This window comes from Anser anser (genome assembly GCF_964211835.1).
Source record: "Anser anser genome assembly, chromosome: 1".
Lineage (NCBI taxonomy): Eukaryota > Metazoa > Chordata > Aves > Anseriformes > Anatidae > Anser > Anser anser.
In genome coordinates this window covers 87,909,893-87,933,942 of record NC_139720.1, presented here as the reverse complement: position 1 = coordinate 87,933,942, position 24,050 = coordinate 87,909,893, and the positions used below count along the sequence as shown (strand labels likewise).

The following is a 24,050-nucleotide window of genomic DNA, read 5'->3' as shown; positions in this document are numbered from 1 at the left end:
AAAGCCTTCTCTGTGAAGATAATATAAAGTGTTTAGTAAGATCTGTGTTTAGCTGAAAGAAATACCCAAAGTCCTCTTTCGTCATTTGAGGTTTTGCCAATGTTGCAATCACCTTTCTACCTCCTGTGCCCCTCCAAAAAAAAAAAAAAAGTATTTTTTTCCTCTGCAATCTAAAAACCATTTGAAAAGCTAGTGAATCCAACCTCACATGAGCAAAGCAAGCACTTTCACTCTCATTTTGTATGAATGGGAAAGGAGGCAAGGAGAGGCAAACTGCCTTGCCTCAGAGGCTGCTACACAGGACAAGGCTTGGACTTGGAACGCCAGGGCATCCTCACTCCTGCTTCCACACCCCGTCCATCAGCAGTGCCCATCAAGAGACAAGAGCTCCTACTCCCTCGAGGCACAAGGCACACAGCACGAAGAGAGGCACAGGAACCGTTCTGTGGGTATGCTAGCCATTCACCCCGCTGAAGCAATGACTCTCAGGTTCTCTTTCCTGGACCAAAATGCTGCTGATAATGAAAGTGAGACTGCACGATCCACGTGGAACAGGGGCGACAAGAGGGTCTAAATCACAGCTGCTGCTGTGTGGGTTGGGCAGGAATCAACCCCAAGGTGTCCACTAATCCTGTACGGTTTGCTCTCTTCTCCTTATGCACCCAATTTCACTGATTTTTTAAATGATTAAAAAATGATCCCATTTAAAACGTTACTTTTTTTTCCCACCTCAGAGACTAAAAAAGTAAATGGCAGTCCTTCTTCATTCCCCTTTCGCAGATGGAATTTCTCCCCACACTGACCCCCTCCTCCAAATCTGGACTAAACCCTGCAAAATATTGTGAGGTGGAGTGGTGGTGAGAGGCTTTTATCTGAACCTCAGCGGAAAGGTATTTTGAGCTGCCTTAGTAAGAAATTGCTTTGCAAGGTGCAGCTAGTGCAGATCTGCGAGTCAGCCATAAGCAAGTGGAAATAAAAGTTTTCTTTACCTCCATGTCCTGCCAGAGAGGTGTCCTCAGGGCAATCTTTCTTCCCCACCCCTTTCCCTCTTATCTGTGGGAAAACTTCAGCCAAGCCAGAGCAAAATCGTGCTGCTGTGGAGAGTATGTAATATCCACGCTCCTGCTCAGCTTGAAAACTGACAGAGCCCAGTGAGCTGCCCTGCACTACGAACAAGGAAGAAGGGCGGGTGGGTGAGAGGAAGGGAGGGAGGGGAGAGGAGGGGGAGGCAAGGCAATCAGGGTTTAAATTTAGACACAAATCTAAACAGATACTGTCCTTCCCGGAGCGCTGGGCTCATGAGACAACAAGCAGCAAACTTTGGTGCTGTGCCCAAACTTGGGGACACTGTATGTGTATTTTCTCCCTCCCTTTCTATCTACCCTTCGTATTTCTAGCACCTCATCATTCTCTCTTTCTTTTTTTTTTTTTCCTCCCCTGCCCCGTTTTGCCTCTATTTTTTTATATTTGCTTCTTTTGCTTGTAGCTGCTCCCCCCACATCTCTGCCTGGGTCTTTCCCTTGTCCACTCTTTTCTCCAAGCCTGCAGCGTCTCGTCCTCGTTGTTAAAGATCTCTTTTCCTTTAACTCTAGCTTCTCTTCTCTCTTCCTCCACACTTTTCTGTAATTTCCTTCACAGTAGACTGTCTTCAGAGTGGTTAGAGGGGCAGAAGAGGAGCAGAAAGCAGATGGTGATTGCATTTGAACAGAACATAAGGCTTTGGTGCTCTGGGCCATGGCTGGGACTCCCAGGCACAGTATCAGCAGTCCTGATGTGCTGTTGGGCAATTCCCAAATGAGAGACTAGGGCTTCACTTGGGAAGGTGAGGCACAAATGCCGGCAGAAGCAGAGGGTCCCCAGGCAAGGTGTCACGGGCTAGCTCTAAAGCAGAACTAGCTCTTTCTGCTCTGAATTCGTTTCTCACGCTACCAGGTCAGAAGCTGCAGATCACTCTTCCCTCCTTTTGCAGGGAAGGGCAGACTTGGACACTGGAAATGAGAAGCTTCCGTGGTGCTACAAAAGCTCAGATGGGAAAAACTAAGCCTCAGGAATGTTTTGCTACGGTTTCCTCTTCCATTCAGACCACAGTGTTGGAAACTATACATCTCGTTCCTGTTTTAGCAACTGTTTGCACATGCTCCTTCTCAAGAATTTCAGTCCCCACCTCCTGAGAACAGGGTGGTGCAGAGGAATTTGGAAACACTCCCTTTGTCTTCTGCTGGCTCCCTTGCTTTGCATGCAGCTGCAAAGTGACACAATTTCATGTCATCATCTTGGGATGATACCTTGGGGGCAGAAGAGGGTTAAAGCATCTTTTCTGAAAGGGATGCATACTTTTCCTTCACAGTGTTTCACAAGTCCCTGCTGGCTGCGGAGGAAAACACTCCAGAATGAATTTAACTGTGACCATCATCATATCCCAGATTATTGTTACCAATAAATCATCTCAACATAGTTGTTCTTACAGTACAGTTAACTTTTGCTGCACCGCATGCTGTAGGGCTCCTGTGGTTCTTTAGAAAATACAGGAATTAGTATATTTAAATCATGATCTCCTTATCTCCCAAGTTCAATATACAGCGGTTACTCCATCCTTAGCCAAAAGAATGATATGCTGAATTGCCGCAATCTCCAAGTTAGGCAATAGGACTAATTAATCTTCTTTTGTTGAACCACTGGATTAGTTGAATCCCCTCTGCTGTAAGCAACCAGCAGATGCTGCATGCAACTAGAAATCTAAGAAAATAAAGATGAAGAATCTAAAAGGAATATAAAAATGAAACTCCTCCTTAACTGGAAATCCTACTGATTCCTTAAAGTCATGATAATGGTGCACTGGGAGAAGGGACAGGAACTGCAGCGCTGAGAAGCAGGGTGAGGTGGGGAAGGCAGGATGCTTTGGCTGCCCATGCCTTGCCTGCTGTAGGGGCAGAAGGAGAATTTCATGCTCAGGGATTTCACTGTCAGTGTTGGTCACAAGTGTCATTGTCAAGATGTCTGCCGTGTAACAGACCGTCAAAATCAGATACCTCTGATGGTTGCTTCGTTCTGCTCAGGGTGTGTTTCAGTATTTTCTTTCTGCTTTCAGGGGTTTTACCCTGTGGAGGAAACTGTCTGCTTAGGCCTCCAGAAAAGGAAACTGCTAGGCAGAGATAGTATCACTTTACCCGCACTAATAAAGCAAAGGGAGTTACAGCTGCCCCACCACGCTTCTTCACTCTATTTATTTATGCTCCAAAGTATCTCACCGTAAAGTAAATCTTTTCTGCCAGCAGAATTCTCAGTGCCATTGCTCTGAGTATGGTACACAATTGTCAGTTTATTAAAGTTCTTCTTTCTTCTTTCTTCCAGAAATAGGGTGCATGTTTTCCTCCACACAGGAAGACATGAGGTGTGGATTTTCTCTAGGTTTTCTTGTTTCTTGTCTGGAAACTGCCAAAATCTGCAACAACCAACCCACATGCTTTAACTGCAGGAACCTTGTGACAAATGTTATTAAGGGAGGTTATACTCGGGAACTGGGTGTTTTACATGATGTGTACGTGCAAGTATGAATGTGAGATATTCTGGAGCATGACTCTCTGCATCTCTGTGTGCATCTCTGTTGACAGACCTTCTGGGATATAGCAGCGTCTATGAGACTAACTTGCTGGTATATGCAAACAAATATTTCTACATCTGTTATTCTCAGGAGATAAAAAAGAAAAAATCCAGCCCTCATAAGTGACATTAAAACAGACTGTAGGGGGAAATTTCATTTGAGTGAGAAAATGCTGTGATTGAGGACCCCCGGATTTTGCGGCTTCCCAGCTGGTTCTCTTCGATACGTGTGAGGCCAAAAGAACGAGTTTGCTTCAGGCCAAACAACTGGAGCTCCTGCTCCATGCAGCATGCTGGGGGAGAGGTGCAAGGCAGTCATTCATCCTGGCACGCCTGAAGAGGAGGCATAAGTAGTTCTGCCACGCTCAGCAATGCCTCGTGCAATCTTTGCTAGCCTCTTGCACTTTGGCAATGAATTACGGTGAAAGGGGCTTCTCCATGATACCAGACCAATAGAAAGGAGATGGGGGGACAGAGCAGTTCTTTGTTCAGAGACGACTCAGGAAAGAAAGCCTGTGAGGGCATCTGAAACTTTGACTCAGATAGTTGTGTCCCCACAGCTAGCGCTTCGGGTGTGTCCGTGTGGGTGCTGAATCTGGGATGGTATGTTTGTGGGGGTGGTGGATTAGTGAAGGGTGGAGGGAGCTGTGGGTCCCCGCGAGACAGATTGGATCTCTGTGCTTTGTTGAGGTGTTTGGTTAGAGGTTATTAGAGCTTGCCTGTCAGTACCAGTATCCGAGATTGTTCTGTCCATCTCTGTGTCCATATTTGGCTGGTGATGCCTGCATCATTTTCCAGAATTTTTATTATTAACCAGCAGCTGTTACCAGGTTGAGTTTTTGACCCTCCCAAAAATGGGGTCTCAACCTTTCCTGACCCCCTTCAAGTAATTTAATTTTTAACTGAAAAAAAGGGGATAGGATGATCACAGAAAAAAGCACTTGCATTTCAAAGAGCAATCAACTCTAACAGCCAGCATCCTGTTTTGGGCTGGGTTTATACATCAGCTCCTCTGACAGAGGCAAGCTTGCAGAAAGTGAACGTGAACAACATTTTCTCTGGGAAACTTGCTTTTTGAACCCCGTTGTTCTGCTAACTGCATTCTGAAGTATCTGCTCCTGCTTACCCTCCCCTCGCCCCTCAGCATTAAGCTAACGCTCCAAACGCTCAGCCTCACCCTCCTCTTCAGGGAGTTATCAGCAGGAAATGAAGTCAGTTGGAACGCTTTGTACTATCGACATTTTTTGCTCTAGTTCTGCAGCTGCAGTGAAGCACATCTGAGAACACACACACACACGCTCACGTGCGACCACGCGCGCACACACAAAGGCTCACGTGCCAGGCACCGGGCTCGCCTGGGAACTGATGTGACTGGGCAAGCCCCATTACCAAAGATGCTTGAATTACACGAAGGGACGTGGCTCTACAGATTTCTTGCTAAGCTGTACTAGGCAGGGAGCGCAAGACTGTGTGTGTGCTGTGCACTGGCCACATAAAAAAGTAGCTGATTGACACTAACTGAAACAGTTGAATCATTTCACATGTTCCTGATTGCCAGGCTGCGTCTGTGTGCTAGCGCCATGGTTCTGTGCAGATTAACCAGGCTTCTTCACCTAAACAGAGGAAACTTAAAAAAAATACTGTATTATACAGGGAGCATTTCACCTACTAGGCCTTGCTACAGTGGCTGTGCTCTTAGGAACACGACCACAGTGAGGTACACCACCCTCATTTATACCAGGCCACCTAGGACTGGCGGGTGGTGTACAGGTAGCTAGAGTCACCTCTAGCAGCACTTGAATTTCTTGGGAGAGCTCTGCTTTCATGGCTGATCCACTTGACTTCGGAGAACAAAGTGAACTGGGGTACTGTGAGGCATGGCTGCACCCCCTTTATATTAATACCGTGACAAACATCATCAGCATCAGCCGCTGCCAGTCTCTAGCCTGAAGGGCTCCTCTACCAGTTCCTAGTTTTAATGTGCAACAAGACCTAACAGAAACACAAGGTTACGATCGGAGTGTGGTTGTGGACACAGTCCCTGGGAGCCGTGCTGGATACAGCCACGGTTTTGACTACATCTTTCCCAGGCCAGTCCTACACATCCCCAAGCATCGCAGAAAGCAGTGTCGCAGCTGGCCCTCTCAACAGCTTCCTCAGCATGCAGCCCAAGCCCTGACTGAGCAGCAAGATCTTCTGACTGAACAATGAACATTTCTGCTCCCTAACAGGTTATGTGCAGAGGAAGCTTACTCTGCCATTGTCTGTGGTGGTTGTAAAAATGTAAACTGACTTTTAGCTGAATCCCAGGCCTGTTCTACATCCATTTCACCTTTCTTTTAAAAAAATCTATAGATGAACGGGGCAGAAACTAAATTCCCAAGCAACTTAATTTGGGAACTTTGAGGAGAAGAACAAATAAATGCATCATGCGCAAGCACGCAACACCTTCTAACGTTCAGCAACGTTCTGTGTTGTGTGAAGTTTCTTAATAGTAGTTGTACTGCATTGCTTGACAGGGCTGGTATCTCCTCAAGCTGATAACTAACCTCCAGTTTTAGAAGCAATTTGCATGGTGGGTCTCATGTGGCACCCAGTGTTGGCACTCCAAAGCCCTGAGCACTTCAGCTTTTGCCAGAGCTGATTCAGAGGTCAGCCCCTTCTGTCAAAAGCGGCGGCGAGTGACTTTAATCACTCTGGCTGTCATTTGGGTGCGGAGAGCTGGCCTGGCTCACAAATCAAGCACTGTGCAGAGCCAGACTGCATAGCCCACAAGCGTTATCTGGACAAAGGAAGGTTTCTGTTCATGGACAGACTGCAGGATCTAGACAGGAAGCCTGGCCCAGCTCGCAGCTAGACTGTGTGTCTGAAGAGAAAACCTGCCCAGCCCAACAAAGAACCACGCTATCTGAAGAGAGCTGGCTTGGGGCAAAAGCAACTATGAAGAGGGCAGCCAGAGCATGATGACACACCAGACAGGATGGAGACCTTGCTGACTTTCTGGCTAAAATACACCTTCTCCAGAGATATGGCCCCCAAATTCAGTCTCCAAGCTAAGCTACACTGAAATTGAGATCGTTCCACTAACTGGCCAACACCTGGAGGGAGTAAACAGGCTCAATCTACGGTAAGATGTTACTGTATGTTTATTGTTTTGGCAATGTAAATAAAACATAAGTTGAAAAGGAGAACTAGTGGCTAGCAATACTTTCCTGGCCTTGTTATGCAAGGATCCTGGAAACCCCTAGACTCATTGCACCACAACAGAAAGAATCCTTCTCCTTTCTCTGAGATCTAGCTGGGGAAGTGAGAGGGGCCTGGAGATTTACTTCAGATAACACACTGCTTCAGAGCAAGCTGAAAGGATTAAAGTCTGTATCCCTCACCCTGCAGGTTGGCCCAGCACTACTCATGCAAGAACAGGGCCAGTACAAGCCCCTTCATTCAGCGCAGTGTGTGAGACAGCCTAGATGCCTGTGTGCACTGCCCACAGTGGAGAGTACTCAACAAATCTGCTCTCTTTTATCAGAGAGCCGATGGTATTTGCCTCAATAAATCCTGTTCAGCGCTGAACTCCCACTGGGCTCAGCCCAAATCCTCCAAGAGTACTGCGAGCAGGTGTGCTCCGGGAGGCTCCTGCAGCCGCCGGGAGCAAGGCTGGGCAGCAGCACCCCTTGGCGGCTGCTGCCGGGGAAGGCTGCGGGAGCGCTGCAAGGCCGCAGAGGGAGAGGGTGGAGAGGAAGAAATTGCAGATGTGGTGGTATTGTTTGGGTAACAAAATCACAAATCCGGTCATACGCACCCTTCCTGGTGAAGGACAGATAGCCACGTTCAGTAAATACCTCCAGCTAATGAATTTAAACTCCTTAACTTAAAAGCGTTCCCCCTTTCTGTGTTGACTGTTCCCGCTTTAAAAAAAAAAAAAAAAAAGGGGAACTGAAAAAAAAAGGAACTGACATTTCTCTTTCCCTCATCTCCTTCATATTCTTTCCTTTCTATCCCTTCTTACTTCCATGGCATCCCTTCTCTCCTGTACTGACCCCACCAACCACCTCCTATCTGCTCCGTATCACACTCTCCTGCTCCCCAGTAAGATCCCCCATGCACCATCCTCACCCCACCGCCCGTCCCTTTGGCTGCAGCTGGAAAATACTGCCCTGCTCCCCCTGGTTCCGAGGGCAGGACTGCTGTGAAAATGAAGAGAAAGAAGTGTTTCTGTGTATGCATACGTGTATGCTGGGGAGAGGAAAGAGGAAGCAATGTCTGTTTCAGCTATCAAAATGAAAAGTTTGTTGCAGTTTGTCTTCCTCAAACCCTTCTTGTTCCTAAACCATTTCTTCTAGACCAACTTTTCTTCTAGACCAACTTTGCCCCTCTCTTCCTTACTCTTTTCACTTCTGCACAACAGTTGCTGCCTGTTTCCCTTCAACACTTTCCACTCCTGCCCCTCACCTCGATATAGTCCATAAACCTATATATATAAAGGCAACTTTTCACACGGCCTCTTTTTCTCTCACACCTCACTCCTTTTCCTGGCCTATTTTCTCCTGAGAGATAACTTTGCCCCGAGATGTAACTTGTCCTATATCACAGGCAAGCACGCTTTTACTACCGGTGCTGCTGGAGCAGATGCTCCCTGCAAGGTCAGCTACCTACCCAAGCTACGTGGCTGCACATAACGGGTTGAGTGCAACCGGTTTTGGTGGTTTGTTGTTTTTTTTTGCCTTTCAGTTGAAACAAAGCAGGTTTCTCCCGAGCATTGCCAGGAGAGGGCAGCAGTGGAAGGCTGTGTTTTGGTGGCCCCAGAGGGAAAGCCAGGCTCTGTTCCTGCTCTCCGGAAACAAGCGGAATATTGTAGGAAATTTCAGTCTGCCTGTACACAACTACAGGACGGTACATAAACGGTAGAGAATGGGTCCATGGTGTATTTTTCCTCGAGAAGAGATGGCTTTCCTGAATTCGGCCCAACAAAATGACTCGTGGCACACAGCCTGGCACTCCCAGAGGCCTTTCAGTTGAATCCACCTGGCAGACCATGGCCGGATCCTTTTTCTCAAGAGCCTCACAGCCTTGGCCAATGCCACGATATGCACGTGCTGTATGATGGGGCACCTGGGGACAGATGTCACCTGAGAAGCACTGGTTGTGTGATGGGAAAGAAGCCATGGTTAGAGCCCTGAAGTGCCTCTTGTAAGCATGTAACCTGCCCCAGATGAAGGGTTGAGTACCATCATGGTCTGGACCTGGACGTTTATCAGGCAAAGAAAAAGGACTCCAGAAGGGCCATGGGGGACTCTACCTCTGTAACGTATGAGCATTTCCATTAAAACAAGTAAAGATGAAGTAAAACTCTTGGCATATCTCCTGGGAAATCAAAAGTCTGCCTATTTCAATATGGCTTTTGGGGGTTTGACTAGAAGAACTTTCGGGTGTTGATCATATCGCAGACATAAATCTTGGAGAAAATCCTTTTCAAAGGTGAAGCTTCCGCAGTCTTTGCAGGAGGGCTCTGCCTCTCTCTTACATAAGGCTGTTCTTTAATAAATTCCATCAGCATAGAATATTTTGTGACCTGAATGTTTTTAGACTGAAATTCACCTTTGCATGCAGCTGGATATTGAGCTAGCAACTGACCCATCAAGCTGTCAGATGGCAATCTCCCATCTTTCAGGAAAAGTTGAATCATGTCTTATTATTATCCCAATTATTTCTTTATACAAACCTTTATCTTGTGACTGAGCACAAGATAACAAATAAAATGAGGCGTACCTCACTATTTATTCATGTGAGCAACACAAATGCTCCCACAAGCTCTACAGTCCGAGCTAGTTTCAGAGAGCCCTCCCTTAGTGTACTTAAACATGTTTTTTTCCTGAAGGAAGGCAGGGCACAGACATTTGTCGCCACACTGCACCAGCTCCTGACGTGAAGTTACCTGTGCCCGGGGACGGCAGGACAGACGAACACCCTCTGGACCTGACCGGGCGCCCCGGGCCAGACCGAGGGGCAGCACCTTAGGCTGGCTGCCGCCATGCCCGGAGCCGGGGCGCTGAGCCCTGTCCGTGGCTGTGTGGCGGGGCCGGGCAGCGCCGCCCTGCCTCAGCCGCCTCACGGCAGCCGTTGGCTCCAGTCACCGCCCAACGGCCGAGCCGGGCGCGAGCCTCTCACCCGCCCGTCACGTGATGGGCGGGAACGGCTTCCCTCCCCTCCCGCCAGCGGTGAGACGTGATTGGCAGAGAGTTTCCCGGAGAGGCCTCTCATTGGCTGCCCGCTTCCCAGCGGCCCCGCCCCCCGCCGCCTCTCCTCCTGGACGGCGAGCCGGGGCTGTCAGAGCTGTTTACAACCCCCGCACCCCGCTGGGCTTATCCCCGCCTCCCGGCAGCCCTCATTGGCTGAAGATCTTACGGCTCGCCTCCGATTGGCGGAGAGCAGAGCGGGGCGTGAGGCCCGGAGGGCTGCAGCGCCCGGCCAGCGGCGGCTGCGGGACGGTCGGGGCGGGTTGCGGCGATGGTGGCGGTGCTGCTGCTGCTGCTGTGCGCGGCCGCGCTGGCGGCCCGCGGGGCGCTGCCGCCGCCGGAGGAGGCGGCGCGCGTGGCGCGCGTGGTGCTGCACAGCTGCGACTGGGGCGCGCTGGCCACGCTGTCGGCGCAGGACGGGCTGCGCGGCCACCCCTTCGCCAACGTCTTCTCCCTCAGCGACGGCGTGCGCGGGCCCGGCGGCGGCAGCGGCGTCCCCTACCTCTACCTCACCGACATGGAGATCTCCGTCAGGGACCTGCGGGTGAGCGGCTATGTGTATATACACATAGGTAGCCCAATAAAAGTAATATAAAAAATATATATATAGGTTCATATATGTAAATATATAGAGAGGTTCATATATAGGTTCATGTATGTAAATATACATGTTCGTGTATGTAAGTATATATGTAGGTTCATGTATGTGAATATATAGGTTCATGTATGTGAATATATGTATATAGGCTCATATATATATTTAGGCCCCCTAAAAATGAAGTTTTCAGGCACACAAGCTGCCAATGCAGTGCCCATTTTTTCAAGGTTCACCTCCAAAATCCTGTTCATCTCAGTGGCAGGCAGCAGTTGGATTCTCTTCAGTAAGACTCAGGGTTATTTCAGCGTTTTCTGAAAGCAGTGCCGTGTGCTAGATGGGTGTTCCCTGCCTCTTCTGTGAGGACGGCTCTAAGCCCTTGAACACTGGACCCTAAAGCGGTGCGCCGCGGTAGGGCCAGGCGCCGGCCTCCAGCTGGCGGCACGGGGCCTTCACTTTGTTCAGGGGATGAGCGCAGGTGGCTTTCTGTGCAGCAGTAAAATGGGAATGGGACCTGGGTTCCCAATGACTCTTCTTTCATGGTGAGGTTTCACAGTGAAAAACTCGATCAGAGCATATTTGGAGGTGAAAAGAAGAGGATTTAAGGAACTTGGGTGAGAGGGCCAGGAGGAGCAGTTCTAGGGTCAAGGCAGTCCCAAAGTAAGGTACAGTACCCCAGTACTGTGAGGGTGACAGAGCACTGGGACAGGCTGCCCGGAGAGGCTATGGAGTCTCTTCTCTGGAGATATTGAAAACCTGCCTGGATGCCATCCTGCGCAGCATGCTCTAGGTGATCGTGCTTGGCAGGACGTTGCACTAGGTGATCCTCAGAGGTCCTTTCCAACCTCAGCCATTCTGTGTAGACACCCCATAGTCCTGCAGAGTCCCTGCTGATCATGGTCTGGACGATATCGAAGCAGAGCCCTGGCAGAGGAGGAAGCTGATGCTTCAGGAAGTGCTGAGTGGAGAGATGAGGGGCCACAGAGCACTTAGAGAAGGAGAAATTAACAAAACAATGTAAAAATGTCTGGAGAACAGCAAGTTGGCTGTGTGGGTCTTGAGCAAAGTGGACTCCTGCACAGAGTGCTGAAAGAATAGTAATCACTGGAAGGTCAAGTGCACACCAGAAGACAACACGCTGCCATGCCAAGGTTCTGCGTGTGCGTAATTGGCCTTGTTGCAACTCTTCTGCTGGGCTGTGGCCAAGAGAGAGCTGACTGAAAAGGCTCAGAAACAGTGACCATAAGAATCCTTTAATAAAGAGAACCTTTTTGTTCTAGTAACTGTTACAGCATTAGTAAAACAAACACAAAACTTAAATGGTAAGAACATTTCAGACTTTGTTTTTCCCTTAACTTTTTTTGTTTGTTTCCTGTCCCTCTCGTTACTTTGGCACATTAAAGTAGTTTAATTATGTAATTAAGTGGTGTAGAAAACATATTTTTCTCTTGCACAGTATCTCCTCTGCCATACCTACAACCCTTAGGTTTCAGAGGAACTTGAAAATGATGACATAAACTGTTAATGAACCATTTCCTTCAGAAAGTTCCCCAACAGATCTTTTATTCAGTGGCTGTAGGGCAGAAAGATTTGGCTTCGACTGTCACGCGGAGGGAGACATCTGATAAGAGATAGTGCTGAATAATCATGAATCAGCAGTTTTTGTCATTGAGCAACTTCCTATCTGTGCTGTGAGTCAGGTGGTGGCTCCTGTTTCCTAAGTTCGGTCATGCACTGCATAGCACTTAAGTGACGTTCTGCGGTGTGGGCTTTGTCTGCTTGTTTTGTTTGTTTTTGAGATGAGATCTTATAATGAAATTTCCCAAAGCATGCAAACTGTCTTTGCTGGGACAAAATGAACTTTACCACGTGGTATTCTGCAGTAGGCAATCCTGTTTTGCACAACTTTTCTAGCTGTCCTCACTACATTCATTTTAGAAAAACAGTCAGATACAGGTTCCTTAATTCTTCGAGTTAGGTGTCTTACTTAAATACTGAGGGTTTTTTAAACCTAATTTTTAATATTCACCTTAAACTTCAAAAGAGCTGACCAGTTTGGGGTCAGCCAGGGGGCTTGTGTTTTCTTTTAAAATTTGGTTGTAATGGATTTCAGCAACAGCTGTGAAAACCATTTGGTTACCTTTCAGTAACCATTTGTCCTTCCACTTAATGAATTTCGTTGTATCATCTTGTCTTCTGTGTACTGTCCTGTTATGTCCGTTGGATCATAAACGGAATTCAGAGTTTTAAGGAGTGCTGTTCTGTGAGATTTCCATTTTATGCTAACAGATGTCAGCAGACTTCTAAAATGTTCATCTAAGTCAGCTTTCAGATATAACTAGGAAAAGATGATCACAGCTTTGTTCTTTTTACCAGTAATTCTGAATTGAATGAAGCACCAAAAGCTGAAAACATGGTATAACTTTTTTTCCTCGCAAAGGTACATAAATCTCTTATCATTTGTATTTCAGGTCAATTCAAATGCCTCCTTAACTGTGTCTTTGGCACAGACTCCTTACTGCAAGAAGCACAAATACGATCCCCAGAACCCCCTCTGTGCCCACATAATCTTCTGTGGGAGTGTTGTAAAGGTAAGCAGCTGAAAGTTGATGCTGGGCAAGACTGCGCATTGAACAGGGTTGCATAGTGGATGGAGAAGAGCTCTTAGCATTTCCGTGCGGAAGATTATGAAGGGATGTCATGTGCCATGATACCAGAAGGCTATCTCATAGTTTGTGTGAGGAAAGCCAAGTAACCAGTTGGTATCTGCAGGAGCAGTGTTGGCATGTCTTTAGCAATGATCTTGAGAGGACAATATTGCAATGAAGAAAATCATCCTACTTCTCCTAGACCCGTTTTGAAACTGAAAAGTCCAAGACAATTCTCTTGTGAGTGAAGCGTGAAGGCTTTTTCATATCTTGCTCAGTTAAGTTATTCGGCCCATCCAGTCTGACATATGCATGTCCAAAATTTTATTGAAGTTAATATTAATCCACGCTATAAAGTTACAGGCATTAGACATAGAAAAAGTTTATTGTATCACCTGGCAATGTTGCTGCCACGGCAGTATTCTTTCTTGCACCGGTACCTTGGTGTCCCATAGAAGGAATTTAGAACTGCATGTGTTGTTTGTTGAAGATCTTAATCCCATTATTGAGGATGAGGACTAATTATCATTATTTTCTCTTATATGATAGCCTGAATTCTTACTCGGTGTTTTCACACCTCCTGTATTTGTACATTACACTCCGTCAATCCTTTAATTGCTTTCATGAGTTTATCATCAGTACTGAAATTATTTTAATTAGTTCCTGTTGTACCATGTCCAGAACTCTTAACTAGTTGATTTAACCCTTTAAAAATTTGCACATAGTATATTAAGTAGTCACACATTTCAGATCCCATTCTCTTGTAGATTCTGTTATTTCATTTTACATGCATGTATATATGTTTAAATGCACATGAACACTATTTGATTTGTTAGTGTCTCTTTGCGAAGCAGGGGCAGAGGAGGCAAAATTACACCTAAAAAAAAATGCAGCAAGAATCCATACTTCTCCCTTTTGTGCTTTTCCAAATAGCATCCAAGATCATGCTGTATGTTTTTGCTGCTTACTGATGTGAAGAATCAAACTTACAATGGAATATAAACATATCAAGTTAAATCTACCAGTATTAGGATCTAGCACAAAACATTTTCTAGCCATGGCTTTAGGCTGTTACTCAGTTTTTATTCTTAATTGGATACCATTCCTGCCTAAGTAATAACAACAAAGCCATTTTTTTTCCTTGGCTTTTGTTTGTCTGATCAAGTTGTGCACACTTTAATGTTGAAGAATATGGAAAATGGGAAAAAAATCACCTCCAAGAATACAATTCCAAGTTATGTATGGAAGTTTGAATTCAAAAGACATTTCAAGAAACAATTCCAAATGAAGGTTTCAGTCTCCATAATTGGATAGTTAGCATCATTATTTGCTTTCCCACTGAAAAACCTGACATCTTACACATGCCAAAATAATTTTGTGCGTCTGTTAATAATTAAAAGCGAAGCTTTGTTCCTCATTATTCTGCTGTTTACTCATTGTCCCTCTAGCTTCAAGTATCTAAGATCCTTTAATACATGTTCTGTGGACTTGGATAATTTTAATCTGTACAATGAAGAATTTTTTCATCATCAGCGTAAGGTGTAGTTTTATCCAGTCTTCTTCAAACAAGTCAATGTCAGGTTGGATCTAGTTTTTGTATTAGAACAGAATCAATGCTGCTTCTAAAGCTGCCAGCCTGCATCTCTCTCTCTAAACAGAGAACAGAAGACTTTTTCTTATGTTGATGAAGTACTTTCTTCCTCGTGCTTTTACTTTAAAAGCACCCTTTTGATTTAATATTAAAAGCAACTACCTTGGAGTGTTTGCCTCTCTCATGTACAGTTGTACAGCACTCTGAAGATAAGTGGACTCTGCCACAGTAACGAGCCCTTTGGGGTAAAGTGTGGCTGAACTGAAAAGAGCACACTGCAGTCAGCAGTGTGTTTTAGTTAACATTTGTCTTCCATATGACTGTATCTTAATGTAGTATTTTGCTGGCTATTGTTCAGGTGAATGATTCAGAAGCGGCCATAGCGAAAAAAGCGTTATTCAGTCGGCACCCTGAAATGGAAAGTTGGCCTAAGGATCACAATTGGTTCTTTGCCAAATTCAACATCACCAATATTTGGGTACTGGACTACTTTGGTGGATTGAAAATTGTGACACCAGAAGAGTATTACAGCGTCAAGCCTTAGTAAGTACGTATGTTTTGCATGCTTAACTCATTATATTTGGAAGCTGTAAAACTTTTCCTTATTATTAACAGTGTATATTACCTGTCTCTGTTTTTTACATACGTTTATGTCTTTTTCCCTAAGTAGTCTACTGGATGCAGTATCTGAAATCACAAAATAAGTTTGAATAGGGGACCCACCTACTTAACGATATAAAGTATAATATCTATAAGTAAATCTCTATGGATAACTATCTTGTACTTCAGCTAAAATACAGTTTCTTGGGAGGAAGGACTCCTGCAGAGTGAGAACAATTGTTGTCCTTTATTTGGATTAATTGCAGATTATGTTTTGGTCTAATAGTTAAACATAGCGAGACTTCAGTATTTATGAAGAGTCTGATCTAACTTAAAGCTGTTCTTTTGTTATCTTCTGCTTTATACAAATATAATCAATGGGATTGCAGCAATGTTATGTAATATTTTTTTCCCCAAAAATTGCTTTTGAATCTTTCATCATGATACTGAAGCATAAAGAAATTCTGTTTTATTGTCCACATAAAACTAAGTCTTCAAAGCTTTCAGATATATCTTAGCATGGTCTACAAACACACATACAATTTCATTCTTATTCTTACTCCTTGTAGGTAGAGGAAGATCCTTGGTGATGGTGATAGTACAAATGAAGTACTTTGGATGACTGTTTCATGAGATACTTCTTTTTCCTACGTGTTGCAGAGCTGAATTAATAATGCAAAAAATCAAACACCTTGCATTGTTAATGAGCTTGCGTAACCCTTCTGAAGCAAATGTGAATTCGCCCTATCTAGCACAGGTTGAATCATGTCATACTCAAAATCCTTTGTGCATAAGCTGTAAGTAAATTGTATTCATTAGACATGAATCTGGGAAGTTCTTATCCGTCTCTTGACGGTCTGCATTTAGAAAGGCTGTGTTTACTGCAAACTAAAGAATTAGTCCAGTTTTATGCTTCCAGTGCCTTAGTTAAATCATATCTGTTTGCAGGCACTCTCCAGTTTTATTCTATTTTTAATACCAGTTTATTTTAGATCTTTATGGCAAAGTACTACAGGATGGCTCAGCTGACTGTGGAAAGGAAAGCATTGTTTGTGTTGCAGTGATTAATGATACGTTGAGTTCTGAATTCTGTAAGAATTTTTTTTCGTGCACATATACACTCACAATTTGAGCCACTTTTCTGTTTTGCTACTTGTATTGAAAGTGCTATCAAATATGATTGCGTTTATGCCAACAGAACACGTACCTCAGGCTTTTGATAAGTTCTTGGTAAGTCTTTGGCTGGTAGTGGTTATGTGCCCTGACTTTAAAAGAAGTGTTAGTAGTAGAGATAATGAAAATATCTGACTTCAGTATATCAAGAGTAGTGGCTTGTAAGTTCAATGAGATTGATGTAAAAAGAAATTGGTTACTGATTTGGATTTTGAAATCTTCAGCTTTCTTAATCTGATCAAATGGCAGTATAACAGCTTTTACTACCTTCAGCAGTAGAACTGAGCAGATTTTGTTTCTTTGGAAGCCTTATGCAACAATTTTAAGTCTGTAACCCAGAAGTGAGAAGGAAACTAGTACAGTATAACACAGATGATTCAGCAGCTGCAGAGAATGAAAATTAATGAAAGGTGTGGAAAATTAATTCTCTGTTTCTTAAAATAAGCCCCACACAACCATGAAAAAAAAATTAACGCCTCTTTATGTTCTGTCACATCTCCCAAGTGCTAAGTTCACAAATATCCAAAAGCAATTATGAACAATTAAGTTAGATTTGCCTGTGGTAAAATCATCTACTTGACAGAGTAAAGAATGTGAAAACTTAGCGTCCTTAAAGGCAGATCCACATTGTAGAACAGTGGATTTTGACAGATCAAATCATCTCTACATCTTAATGTCATCATTATACTGCTACTTATCTCAAGTACTGGAAAGATTTATGAAAGCCTTTTTGAAAGAGCTTACAAAGTTTTCCTTCTCTGCAAGGGGAAAAAAGGTACTTTTTACTATATTGAACACATTCTGTGCTACTATTTAGAATAGTTCAAAATTAGAATATGGAAACAATTTATGTTGAATAGGTAACACTGAAATTAAATAAGATATTGGAAATATTTTTATATAAGGTTATTTTTATTAATGAAAAGTGTGGAAACTCAAGTGATCCTATGGTATGGACTTGATCCTTTCCATGGGGACACCGGCGTGTATTACCTGTAACTCCATAAATTCTGATGTACGAGATTGATGATACTGGGCTTTTGGCGAAATTAAACTATTTTTATGACAAATGGTGTTGGTTTTATTTATTGCACATTCAAGAATATTTCTCTCCTTCACACTCTCTTTCACACAAGCGCACACTTTTGGGTTCTTGCTTTATGGTCGTTCTGAAGTCTTTTATGCTTGCTAGAGTATGCCTGGCTTTCCTTTCTTGGTTGAAATAAGCATCTTTGTTTCACTTTTCTTTTTTGCATCTAGTACTGTGAAATAAATCATAAAATAATAACAGTGGATTTTGTGAAAATGAAGACAAGGAAGTCTTATTTGACTATTTCTTTGGCTAAGGCTTCTATTTTGTGAATGACTGCATCGGTTAGCTTTTTACCAATATTTTCTTTTTCTCAAATCTGATCTAACTTAAAGCTGTTCTTTTTTATCTTCTGCTTTATACAAACATAAATAGGTCTTGTTACTATATACATGTGTTAGTACAAGGTATGCTACAAACTTGTTTCTTGTAATTCAAAACTTAGGGTACTGTTTTCAAATTAGGCTTTTCACTGTTCTTTTAATTGCTAACAAAAACAGATCACTGTCTAATGCAAAACTGTATTCACACTGTTAAAAGAATCACTTTAATTTAATTAAGGGTTTGGTATGTATCTTTTTTTTTTTCCTCCTGTGTTGATTATCTTTTCAGATTTGAAGTTCCCATTTGTACAAGTTCCCCTGTATTTTCTGATTTGGACAGCAGGTTTTTGTTTGTTGTTTTTTTTGGTAACAATTAGTCTGAAATAGTTTTATAACTCCTGAGTTTTGTTGGATCGATTTTTAGATCATCCAAATCTCCTTGCATTTGAAACTTGAAAAGACTCCAGCCAGATCCTTCTTTTGGAAAGTAACATAAAACAAAATGGTTAAGCTAGGTGTACAGAGTTGGATTTGAGAGTTAATTGGAAAAATACTATCTGGAGTTGTTATATCTATGTATCTCCTTGAACACTTGGCTAAAAAAAAAAATTATAAGTAGAAGTGGAATGTAGGGCAGACTAAGGTATAAATCATACTAAATGTCTATCTGTTTTTACCTCTTAGAAATAGGTTTGTAAATGTTAACATCACTGAAGATGTTAGCTCAAGAAAGTCATCAGATTTTTGTCCTATTTTTCCTCTTCTTTCTTCTCCCAGTGCTTACCTTCATTGTATTAGGATTCACTTTAGAGTGTGTTTTCTTTTTTTCCTAATATCTAGAAATAACATTGTGGTTTAGAATAGAAGAGGCTGAATATAATAAATTAATACCACTATAAGTGTATCAATATTTTGACTTCTGATCATGTGTGTCCTCTACCATGGCATGCTTGACATATCTGAGCTTATTCTAAATAGTAATGTAGTCACTGTCTGTATCCAGGAAGCTAAGTATTTCTGTTCATAGATAAGAGCCCGTGGCATAGGATGACCTTAGGTAACTCACTAAGTCATAGGATGTTTGTTAGCCAGGAATCTAATTAGGATAATCTCAGCCCGGCACTCTAACAATACAGTAACATTTTTCCTTTGCCTACTGATCTTGCTTATTGACCTGTTTGTGTTTATACCTCTTAATTTCTATTTTCTTTATTATGTTGTAATGTACCACTTGTGTCCGGAGTGTTGAGACATGCTATATCATTATAGAACTGAGCCTATGTATATCAGATGTCAGTTTAATCCCTCATTCAGTTCTATCTGGATTTATTTTTTTAGGCTTTTAATATTGTATCTGTGATCTTCAGAATAAAATAAGATTAATCAGAGTATTAGATTAATATAAAAAGTATTAATCATAACTTGATGTTTGCAACAGCTTTTTCCTGAATAACACATCGAATTTAGATTCAAAATTGAGTCAACTGTTATATTATTGCTGAACACAAGAGGGTGCCATAGGCTTGCATTCAAGTTGATTGCTATCTTTAATACTTAAAATTGGTTACTGAATTCTTCATAACTCAAATGTGCTGGGAAAGAATACGACAGAGGGCATGATACTAAGAAATTATTTTTCCTACATTGCTTTACATTATGAATGCTTTCCTCCATAAACACAACAGCCTGCTAGCTGCTAAAAAAGAAGCATTCATCTTTTTTGTGCGTGTTTTGTAATCATTTTGTGCTATGAAGTGCTTAGAAGTAACGTCCATGAAAGTGATTTACAGGTTATTAAATTAAAAACCTCTAGTAAAGGAAATTGAGATAGGCATAGAACACCTTGGAACATCAACTGGGAGCAGCTACCTTCAGACTTGATATCTTTTATTTCTCTCAGTGCTTATTAATTCTAGCAATTCAAATCAAGGTTGTTCACTAGCATGATGTTGCTTTGGCTGTTAGCTGAAACACCCATTTGTGATTCATAAGAAACGAATATTCAACAGCTAGTTGATACTGTTGAACTTGGCTTGTTTGAGCCAGTAGCACAGCCTTTGATTAGGAGGGCAATAGCGTTCAATGCTCAGAATAAGACCCAGTTAGTCAAGACTGCCATCTTAAATTATTGCCAAGGCCCTGGGTGTGCCCCAGCAGTTTGGGCTGCCTGTACTGGAGACCAGCTCTGCCTTTGTGCAGATATTTGGGTGGTGAGAGAGATGGGAAAAACGGCTCCAAAGCTTCTCCTGAGAGCTGGGCTGGAGTTCAGGCCCTTGCCAGTTGCCTGGTCCCACTGGCTTGGCCTCAGTGCTGCCTTTGCTGTGGTTGGCCCTGGTTGCTGTCACCCAACCTGCTCTACTCTTCCAGTTCAGGTACTGTGGGCCTGGGTGCTTGGTGGTGAGGCCACTGACACTCTCAGCTCACCTGCTCTGGTGAAGCAGCTGGCCCTGGGTATCCCTGACAGTCCTGATTGCCCTGCTGAAAGCTCAGCCTTTGAGCTTTGCATGCAGAACTCTTGGAATTGCTCCTGGGGATTTTTGATGTGGGAACTCTTCTGTCCAGAGCCTTTCTCAGAGTTTGTGTTGAGTATTACAGTATAAAAAGGTTAGAATGTAAGTTCCAGTCATCCTGGCTATAGTAGCTAACGTTCTTGGTTGCCTGGTTTTCTGTGGAAACTTATGTAACCATGCTGTCCAGACACTTGTCCTTTTTTTTTTTTTTTTTTCCCCTCAGCTGTATACAGATTTGGAACAGGTATGAGCTTGAAGCCAGGAACCTCCAACATATGTCATGACAGTTGAGAGCTCAGTAAAGGAAACAAAACCCGTCAGGTTTTGCTCAGGAAAGGACAGTCACGACTCAGCTCTCTTTCCACAGTGGAAGGCAGCTGGCTAGTCAGCTCCTGAAAGTATAGCTAACTCTGCCTACCCAGACAGACGATGTGACGGGGTGTTCAGTGTTGTGAGGAAAAGGGACACCGGGTATATAAAAGGGACTATGGTGGATATATTAAAGGTACAAAAACCCCACTTTTTAAAAATTTGATTATCACTGGTTGTGCTAGTTGCAGAGCTGTCTGGAGCCTTATGGTTGTTTGAGTCCAGGCATGCAGTTAGTTTTTGAAGCGATGAAATGTCATATAATTTAGTGGATATTTTCTTTTTTATTCAAAGGATTTGTTAACTGTGGTGATGGTTCTGAATTGTTTTAGGTTTGTGTTTTTCTCCTAGATCTTCATATCCTAGATAGAAAAGCCCTAACAATTCCTTATTTACTCTTTGCTTCTGACTCCAGCAGCTGTTAGACTTACTTTTGCGTATAATTTTTCCAGTTTAAACAAAGAGATGTCACATGGTAGCAAATCCAACACATCCTGCAGGCCTTGTCAAGAGAGAGCATGCTTTCCCTTAACTTTAATAATGGTCAGTGTACCATACAGGCATACAGCTACTTTACGTTGTCTGTTCTACAACTCCAGGTTGTAACCTTTCCCGTTTTGCACCTATCCTGATTGCTACAAACACAATGTAACTTGAGAAAGCCATGTAGAGGGTATATGTAAATATGTGTACAATCATGGAGAAATACAAACTTTCAAGAGATACTAGGTAGTATGTATGTAATTGCATACGTAAGCATGTGTATTTATGTGAAGAAATTGGAGATGCTTTGTATTTCTGTATTATTTATGCCAATGCAACCTATTAAAAATCATCCAGTATAAAAAAGTTACTGTTTCTAGATCAAACTCAATCACTTAGGGATGAGAAATAGAGACATAATTGCACAAAACAGGCAGCATGACTGTAAGAACCTTGCATAGCTCTTTCATGTTGGCATTTAGCCAAAAACAGTTGCCTAATCAAGCATGAATTGGATTTTTGATTTGTTTTAAATGAATCTCAATTCATTTAACTGTTTTCAGATGTTCATCTGGGGGGAAAAATCCAGAAGAGGTATGTGCTGGGGCAAAGAGGGGGAAAAAACAGGGGAAATAAAGTTACTTATTTCTGATCCTAGTATCTGGCTTCCACTACCTTTACATTCATGGAAGACACAACCTTACTGATCAGTTGCAGTCTGTACAGCCATGCAAGAAAATACTGAGGGTGGTGTATAATTAAAAGTACCATTTCCATAATGTGGGTTTAGTGGTATTTCTTTTTTTAAATATACTGTAATTTAGTCAGGGAAATTCATCTGGAATTAACAGGTGAAAGAAATAATGATGTGAAAAAGTAGCATGACTAGCTTAAAGTAAGAGAAGCATTGTGCTTCCTTCTTAAGATACAACATAAGTAGTGCTCTCTTGCGTGCATTAAAAGAGAAATCCAGAGTAGATCATAAAGGCTTCACTGAGAATGAAAGAATCAGGCATTATATATTCAGTAGTCTCAAAACTAGTGAGTTTTCAGAGAGGGGTGCATTCCAGGTTTCTACTAACATCTACTATATGGGTTTCCAAAACCAATTTTGCATTGAAAAATTTTAGGACCATAGCAGGAACGAGGAACTACTAGTCACAAGAAACAAAATAATGAATAGGAATTCGTTCTTACATGGCATCAGGGCCTCTTTATCATCTCCCGTAGGAAACATACGCTCATGACTGTGTTTGTCTTTATGGTACTGCACAGGTGTCTGTTTTCTTTTTATTTTTTCCCTTTAGATGTGGCAGGGTTTCTATTTGCACAATGCAGCTGCAAGGAGTAGTCACAGTCGAGGGTTTTTTTTCCCTTGGAAAAGCAGTATTTTCACACACAGAGGGGAGCAGTTGTAGTGAGACTAACTTCTGTTGTCTCCCTGTTGGGAGCTGCAAAGCAAGACCTGTAGTCAGACACTGTCTTTTTTCCAGCTTTCTGTATGCAGTGCTGGCAAAAGTGCAGGGCAGGGACTAATCCCCTTGGAATGCAGCAATTATCACTAAATAAGTATTAATTGCTGCATTCCAAGGGGATTAGCACAGTTGAGCCCAATTATAGCAAAGCTTCACTGTAAGGCACTATGGTGCATTGAAATGCAGTGAAGCAATATAGGACTGTCACTCTGCAACATTTTGTCAGTAAAAATTGTGGGCTTACACACTGTAAACAGCTTTTTTTTTTTTCTTTTCAGTGTATTAGTCTAGCATATGAATGGCATGCCTTGCTAGGGGCTACAGCTTTCTCACCAGAGAAAATTGTTGCTTATTTAAGACCCATTATCTTTGTGTGAACATCTCCAAAACCGATTTTGATACTTGTTGAGTTAGTTCTGGCACTTCAACTGTGATTCCCTGCTGGATCGGGGGCAAGACTCTGCAGACTGGATTCTCCTGTCTTCTCCATCAGGTCAGCCAGCTCCGCCATCAGGTGATGCAGGTATTAATTTTGCCTGCAAGTACTAACTGTGTCAAATTGGCTTAAGAGAACTTTTGCTAACGGACCTGTTCTCAGTCTCAGCAGTGTGCGATGATGATTACAGGCAAGCTCTCTGTGGTTGCAACACATGAGCCAGAGGGCAGTGTGTATTTATTTTTTTTTTATTCCTCACCTCGACTGCAGTGTGGGTTTGTTTTTTAGTTTTCATTTATTTCCTGTTAAAACTGCAAACCCTGCTGCTTTTTTTTTTTTAGTAGTTCAGTCAAAGCATAACCAGTAAGTATGAAAAGGGGATGCTTCTGGGGATGAATCAGACCCTTGCATTAGAGCTGTTCCAGGGTTTCTTGTGCCCAGAGATAGAATGGTATATTGATGCACAGAACCAACTGAATACATGTCTTGTCTATTTTGTGAAAGATGTTACACCTTGCAGATAATGAGCTGCACCTTAACCTGCATTAAACACAACTGAGTTGTACTGTACTTGGGGACCAGTTCAATTTCCTGACCCATTCTGTTTCAGGAGCCATATATAAAATCTTGCAGTCTTCCCAGCACAGGTAATTCTTGAAATGTGTGTTCCTCCACCCATATGTTTAGATAAAGAGTCAGGTTAGCTAAGAGCTTTTCTTAACCCAGCAGGGAGGGTTTTATGTCTCTACTGTGGCCTTGTCTGTATTGAGAAAAATAGCTGTTGGTTCAGCTGAACTAGTGTTGGCATTAGTCTCTAGGCCAGTGTTATCAAGGTTCCTAAAGCCTGACTGAAATAAGCAAACTAAAACACTGTTTCATTTAAACTGTTGGTAAAAATGCACGTATGAGATTGCCTAATGC

At 42.9% G+C, this 24,050-nt stretch overlaps 2 protein-coding genes across 5 annotated transcripts in view; one reads left to right on the top strand and one right to left on the bottom strand.

Moving 5' to 3' along the window:
• Positions 1-9,720, bottom strand: part of RCSD1 (RCSD domain containing 1) — a 42,043-nt gene extending 32,323 nt beyond the window's left edge. The window contains exon 1 of one of the 2 annotated variants that reach the window (XM_083820522.1): positions 9,536-9,720. In XM_083820522.1, coding sequence (XP_083676648.1) covers positions 9,536-9,633 — 98 coding nt within the window. In that variant the 5' untranslated portion in view covers positions 9,634-9,720. Of the gene's footprint in view, positions 1-989; positions 1,188-9,535 lie in introns of those variants that run through there. The other variant, XM_083820524.1, reaches the window with a different exon arrangement.
• A 47-nt stretch (positions 9,721-9,767) lies between these two features.
• Positions 9,768-17,513, top strand: CREG1 (cellular repressor of E1A stimulated genes 1). 3 transcript variants are annotated; one of them, XM_083820525.1, is made up of 4 exons: positions 9,768-10,408; positions 12,872-13,022; positions 15,029-15,213; positions 15,840-17,513. In XM_083820525.1, coding segments are annotated over exons 1-4 (963 nt in total). In that variant the 5' UTR covers positions 9,768-9,782; the 3' UTR covers positions 15,841-17,513. The 3 variants fall into 3 exon arrangements, with proteins under 3 accessions (XP_083676651.1, XP_083676652.1, XP_083676653.1); XM_083820526.1 differs by having other exon boundaries at positions 9,891-10,380; positions 12,903-13,022; positions 15,029-15,217; XM_083820527.1 differs by having other exon boundaries at positions 9,895-10,380; positions 12,903-13,022.
• The last annotated feature ends 6,537 nt before the right edge of the window (positions 17,514-24,050 follow it).

What these genes read in the sequence shown, in the direction of transcription:
- CREG1 (XM_083820525.1), top strand. Translation starts at nt 9,783, where the DNA reads ATGGGCGGGAACGGCTTCCCTCCCCTCCCGCCAGCGGTGAGACGTGAT. An exon ending in CTATGTGTATATACACATAG is followed by an intron (nt 10,409 to 12,871) that starts GTAGCCCAATAA and finishes TTCCTCGCAAAG; the next exon opens with GTACATAAATCTCTTATCAT. An exon ending in TCTGTGGGAGTGTTGTAAAG is followed by an intron (nt 13,023 to 15,028) that starts GTAAGCAGCTGA and finishes GCTATTGTTCAG; the next exon opens with GTGAATGATTCAGAAGCGGC.